This window comes from Wasmannia auropunctata, unplaced genomic scaffold (assembly GCF_000956235.1).
Source record: "Wasmannia auropunctata unplaced genomic scaffold, wasmannia.A_1.0 LD275268.1, whole genome shotgun sequence".
Taxonomy (NCBI): Eukaryota; Metazoa; Arthropoda; class Insecta; order Hymenoptera; family Formicidae; genus Wasmannia; species Wasmannia auropunctata.
Window position 1 is genome coordinate 6,376 of NW_012087622.1, and position 6,564 is coordinate 12,939.

At 29.8% G+C, this 6,564-nt stretch overlaps 2 protein-coding genes across 2 annotated transcripts; both read left to right on the plus strand.

Moving 5' to 3' along the window:
- The first annotated feature begins 440 nt into the window (after positions 1-440).
- Positions 441-2,031, plus strand: LOC105461904 (leucine-rich repeat-containing G-protein coupled receptor 5-like). Its single transcript, XM_011708417.1, has one exon. It carries the CDS (start codon positions 444-446, stop codon positions 1,875-1,877), a length of 1,434 nt encoding a protein of 477 aa, XP_011706719.1. The 5' UTR covers positions 441-443; the 3' UTR covers positions 1,878-2,031.
- A 3,645-nt stretch (positions 2,032-5,676) lies between these two features.
- On the plus strand, positions 5,677-6,495 carry LOC105461905 (serine/arginine-rich splicing factor 4-like). The gene is made up of 2 exons (XM_011708419.1): positions 5,677-6,025; positions 6,269-6,495. The coding sequence occupies exons 1-2, from the start codon at positions 5,759-5,761 to the stop codon at positions 6,272-6,274; spliced, it is 273 nt and encodes a 90-aa protein (XP_011706721.1). The 5' UTR covers positions 5,677-5,758; the 3' UTR covers positions 6,275-6,495.
- The last annotated feature ends 69 nt before the right edge of the window (positions 6,496-6,564 follow it).

Below are 6,564 nucleotides of genomic sequence, written 5' to 3' on the forward strand. Positions count from 1 at the left end.
TGCTTCATAACTCAAGATTTATTTCATAAAAAAATATTTTATTTATGTGTTTTGGAAAGTTCTCGAGGCGTGCTATAAGAACATGTAATGAAAAATTGGAGGTTCCATTTAAAAAATTCAAAATGACCTTGTCCTGACCTTGACGACGCCACTCAGGGCCAAACCAATATTATCATCTTATATCCCCCTCGAAGTCCAAAAACTTTTGTCTGAAAAATTTTTCTCTCCCGGGCTTGATTTTTGAGATATTCGACTGGATGGATTAAAATGGTCCACTCTGTAGATATGCACTAACATACACCATTATATTATTTATTAAGTGTAAATTAATATATATACATATATATATATGTATAATTATCATAATTTACATTTTAATCATAAGCCATTTTTTTCGTTATATTTCTAAAACAGACAATTTATACTATATTTACAGATTAGCCATGGCACAGTTTGTCTTCATAATCGTCATCTTGATTTCGCAAATATCAACTTGTTGGACTATACGAGCAATATTAACCAACAATTACGTTTACGATGGCGCTGAATTGCCATTAAATTATGTGGACGAATTGGTTCGATATCTTTGTAAAGATGATGTGATTTCTTTAAACTTCTCCAACAAAGAAATCTCTGCAGGTATCAATCAAGATTTCATCAGCGGTTCTTTAATTACCTGCCTCAACCTCATGGGCAATATTCAGAGCATTGCGTATGGTGCCTTCAACAAACTTCCAAATTTAACTCATTTGTTCCTTTCGAACAGTAGACTCAGAAGCCAAGATGAATTACTTAACTTTGGAGGTCATAATAAGTTACAAGTTCTTATTATAGATAAGGCAATATATTCGGATATATATTCGGATTATTCGGACTATTATAATCCTCGTGAAGTTCATATTTCTGGCGACTATCCCAACTTAAAAATTTTGTTTTTTCGTAAAATTTGTTTTAGTGATTTGTCTTTTTTTTCATTTCCTAAATTAGAGATATTGGATCTCTCCGGAAACGACATAACAGGAACCAATTTTGTAGAATTCCTACCGAGTAGCTTATACTTTCTTGATCTTCACGATAATTCGCTAAATTCTTTGCATTTAAGCAAAAGAATGAGCAAATTGTTGGCATTGAACTTGAAGAACAATCGTTTCAATTCCATTAAGAATAATGAGTATAGTCTATCAGTGGCTGATTTGAAAGCTCTACAATATCTTTCGGTTTCCGAAAACAAAATTAATAGTATTGACTCAGGCGCTTTCCAAGACAATAACAATTTGCTTTATTTAAATTTATCCACAAATTATATAAATTATTTACATCCAAAGACATTTGCAAATTTGCAGTATTTAAAAACACTTGATTTAAGTAACAACACACTTGAAGAGGTTCCACAAATCTCAAATGAAACAGAAATCAGTGTTTTATATATTAATCATAATAACATAAAGAAAATAATCTCATACGCTTTCGCGCAAATGCCGAAATTGACAAAGTTGTTAATGGGAAAAAATCAAATTGATGAGATTGATATTGATGCGTTCGCATTTCTTTCTATCCTAGAAGAATTAGATCTGTCGACGAATATATTAAGTTTTCTGCCGGATGGATGGGCAAAATCCCTTGTATCTCTGAAATATTTGGATTTGAGCGATAATAAATTCACTTCATTGGAATCTTTATCACTGACTAGTGCGTTGCCAATAACAGAAATGTATTTAATGATGAATCCGTTAGAATATCTGAATGTAAGATATTTTGAAGATTTACCGCAGAATCTTACTATTAACTTAATAAATAAGTCAAAGTTTGCAAAAGTTTTGGCAGGAAATGAAAAGTTACATTATAGTAATTATAGTTTCGTTACTCATTTCGGATAAAGTCAAAAAAGTAAACAAATTACCATTATTATAATTACTGATTCTTAAACTAATTCGCTACCGTTCCCATTTACTTAGAAAGTAACGATTCGTTTTGTTTCTTTTTTAATGCTGAAACAAGAGTTAATTAATCTAAATTTACTTTTGCAATTTTTTTTATGTTAATAAAAACAATATTAATATACGCAATTTGGCTGATATTTTTAATAGTATTTTAAGATACTTATTAACGTAAATATCTTATTAAATTACTAATTAATTTAATTTGTGACATTAAATGATTTATGGATTTTATGACATTCTTATTAAGATGTCATAAACCAATCGCAAAGGCATATTCTTAAATTATTTAAAACAGTCTTAAAATAAGAACAAACTATGAATACTACTTAAAGATTAAATATAAAAAAATTTTGTCATAAATGTTCAAAATACAAAAAGTAACGATAAAAGTAACTTATAATTTGTTGTTACCGAAAAAAATGTAACTATGTTACCGTTACAGTTATAAAAAAAAATAAAATGATCCTGTTACCAATCTGTTACCAAAAAAAAATTGTCGTGGTAACGGCATTTCAAGAAACAAATTACTTTTATTTCCTGAATTCCGAATATTGATATAAACAATAAATAAAAACAAATATATTATGATGGTTAAAATTTTAATACTGTACACAAAAAATGTTATGTTTGTTTAAAAATAATATTATATATAATTACAATTTTAAATAATGGTGTATTCTATGTGGCAACGGAAATTAAATTATCGACATTAAGCAATTTATAAACTGTTATTACATCTTTATGTTAATCTTTAAATTAGTCCTATTACTAATAATAGGAATAATTTCATAAAAATGTAATAAAAAATTTACAAATTGCTTAATGTTAATAATTTAATTTAATAACAATGTGTTATTTATGTTACTAGAATCTTAATAATAATGTGTTATTCGACTTTTGAGTTATTTATACTTACTTATAATGACACTATAAAGATTATAAAAATGTTATGGTTGTACATTATATATTATATGTTATATGTTATAGAATATATAATAAATGAAAAAAGTTTAAAAAATGATTGTTTCTATTGATTAAATTTGTCTCAGAATTTTATATTATTTCCTAACGGTTAAAAATATCTCTCATTTTATTTTACTGTTATAAATTGTTATATTAATTAATATGTTTTTACGTTTGCACATACTTTATAAAAATTTAAAAAAATTTTTTTAATTTATCCAAAAGTTTAATAAATATAAATATAATATAGACAAGATTTAATATTATAAATAAATTATAACAACATATATATTTTTTGATCGCTATCTCTGTATATTAGGGGATGAAGCTCCAATAATCTTGACCTTGACATATGTTGTAGAGAAGATACTCATCAATTTTTCCTTATAAATTAAATGGTGATCTTGTGTAGTTCTTGAAATATAGTTACTTAGAATTTATTTTTTAAATTTTATTATAAAATAAAATAATAATATATGCGAGCGCGCGAAATGTCAGCTCTGTGATTAGCCAACTTTAATCGCTATTAATTTAAAAACTATTATAGTCTCAACCTTTTCATAGGATTTTTATCTTAGAATACTCTAAAGAATTCATACTTAAAAGGAAATCCGAGGGTTTTGGGACACCCTGTATAATGCATATTCATATATAATATATAAAAGAATTTGAAAAGATTTATATTTTGTTAGCATTTCTAAAAAGTATTTCAGTTTGTATATAAATTTGCAAACTTTTTTAAGAAGTATAATTTTATAGAAATTCTAAAAAATTAGAAATAATTGCCAGACAAATGTTTATTAATGTTTCGTTTATTTATATACCTTGAGAAATCTCTGTTTATTCATTTTTATAGTGACATTTACGTAAATTATCTTTTAATTTTTATTCTGTGAAATATATTGGTAATGCAATTATTAACAATGTATTGTTATAGTTTGGTACAAAATATATTTAAATGGGATTCTTAAATCAAAAATGTCTTAATGTACTTCTGTTTTTTATGTAAAATGTCTCCATATTAATTTATGAAATATAAAGTTATTTACCGTTCAATATTATTTAATTAAGGAACATGTAATACGTATGTTTTTATTCTTGCAGGCTATGCCGATTACGATAACTACGATAAGTTTTATTACAATTGCACTTTTGAGTCTGTTTTAATTTGTTGCAATATCAGTACAATTAATTTCGTTTATGCCTTGATACTTCCGCACAGCATTACAGAGTTATGTCACTAGACGAGTCATATAATTTATGCGGGAAAATGTTCGACGGAGATCGATGAGAGGTGTTTCGATCTTTGTTAAAACGTAAATATTGATGTATAGGTTAAATCTATTTGTCAAGTCATATTGTTGTATAAGGTACTTGTAATTTTCATGTAAAAGTTTCCAATAAAATACATTCTATACCGAACTGCAATAAGCTAAATAAAAAGTTTAATTAGTTTTAATTTAATAACTGTAAAAATTAGGTTAAGCTCTATTAAAATTGTTTTTTGACTTTTCATTTGTATTTCATAAGGAAATATTACATAAATGATAATAATCCGTTCAAAATTATCTTATTACAAAATTTAAATGCGGTGCCAAATACATGCGTCCTCTGTATGCATATACAGAAGATTTGATATCAGAATTATCACCAATTTGCAATTGCATTAAAATGTAATATACTATGAAAAATATCTATAGATACTGTTAAAAAATCTGATATGTAGCAATATAAGTTATGTGTCTAGAGGACAATTGTTAATTAATTCACTTGCATTTTTTCTATTAACAAGAATTATTATCAAATACATTTTTCTTAGCTGGTCCGTCTCATTTAGAGAGAAGAAATATTTAGCTTGTAAATAAAAATTTGAATAGACTTACTAATTCAATATATATTATAATTATATTTTAAGTGTAGCAATCGGTAAGACGGAAAGAATAGTTGTTTTATTTTACTGAGGTTTAAGATGTATTCATACTTATATACATATATTAGGAGTGTGATTTAGTTTTAAAGGTTTTGCAAGATAATGGCACTAATGTCGGTGTTGTCGAAGACATTCCAATCAAAGCTATTGTTTCTTAATGCTTTAACATTACTTCATGATATTTAATCATTTATTAACAATAGACGCGGTAAACATCGTGTTTATATCATCTTAAAAATGGAGTTTCGTAAACGGCATTTTCATCCTCATATTGCATTATTAGTGAAGCAAACGCTATTAAAGTTAAAATGGGAAGTTTTATCGCACCCCGCTTATTATCTCTTGTTCCGATTGATACAACATATACGCTCTAGAGGATATGCACTTTCATAATTTCGAAAAAATGCGAAAAGTTGAAAAAATTGTATCAATTCCGAAGAAAAATATTTTTATCATCGCGGAATCCATCTCTTGCCAGAAAAAGTTAAAGAAAACGAAGGGAAATATTTTGATTACGGTCATTAAGGTATTCGTATAATAAATCAATTTTTGAGAAAAAAATCCCTCAAAACTAATGCATACTAATATTATAAAATAATAGAAACGTACGCTAAATCTTGCATTGAATTTTATTAGACTTCGGTTAAATTGATTTGAAACTGCATCGCTCTGTAATTATGCCTTAGGTTTCGTCCGGATGGAGAAATAATTGTAGTAGTGCGCCTGAGCACGTTTAGCCAACAGAATTCAAAAAATACCACTTAAGAGAAAAAAAATCTTTTTTTTTGTTTATCGATGCGCCTAGCAACTCCGGCGCGCGCAGACGTAAACATCTTCATTGTGTTTCTGTTCGCGTTAGCCAACGAATTTTTCGTGTGTCTCTTCAAGAAAATTTGCCTTTTTCTTTTGGATTCTTAGTTTCGAAATGCCGGGTTCGCATCACCGAAGTCGCTCAAGATCTAAGGATTATCGACGTCACAAAAAACGCTCCCATGTTCACAGGAGAGTTCGCAATAAGTTGCGTTCTCGTTCTCGTTCTCGAGAGATTAGCCGATCCTCTTCCGATGATCGACCACGACGAGATTCATCGAGGGCTTCCTCCATGCTTCGAGATTCAAGTCTCCTTGAGCAGATCTTTGCAGCGATCCAGACTCAAGGCCAAAAATTATCCTTACTCGAGGGCGAGATTAAGGTATGTTCGATGCGTTTTCCTGCTTCTCAGTCACATGAGGTGCCGACGACTCTCGAGAGTCGGGGCTCTGAACCAGGTAAGCCCCCTTGTCGACCCTTTTTTCCAGTACCGCGTTATCTGCGGTTTGCGTATCGTGCTCTGTGAGAGCTGATCGAACGCTGAAAATTGGCAAAGAGGGGGCTTGACCGACAGCTCCTCTGCGACACCAATTCTTATGGCTATCCTTTCCCCCCTCCTTTTCAGCCGTAGCGTCAGATCCTATGCATCATGAGGTTACCTTCGCGCCTCCAGACGCTGAACAAGATGAGGTCCCTTTGCTTGCCCGTCAGCTTTTCCATACGCAGGAGGACTCTTTGAATCGTTTTGCGTGGGACCAAGTTATTCTTGATTTTGCTATTGCCACTGTCTGTACGGGCCTACAGGAGGATTTACGCTCTCAATTGATGGCAAAGTTCGAGGTCAAGGATGAGCTTTCAGCGTTAGGCCCACCTAAGCTTAACAAATTACTTCTCCCGGCTCTGAAAGCCTCTTCAACGGTT

Bases quoted from the DNA above. Each gene is read 5' to 3' on its own strand.
- LOC105461904 (XM_011708417.1), top strand. From the start codon at position 444: ATGGCACAGTTTGTCTTCATAATCGTCATCTTGATTTCGCAAATATCA.
- LOC105461905 (XM_011708419.1), top strand. From the start codon at position 5,759: ATGCCGGGTTCGCATCACCGAAGTCGCTCAAGATCTAAGGATTATCGA.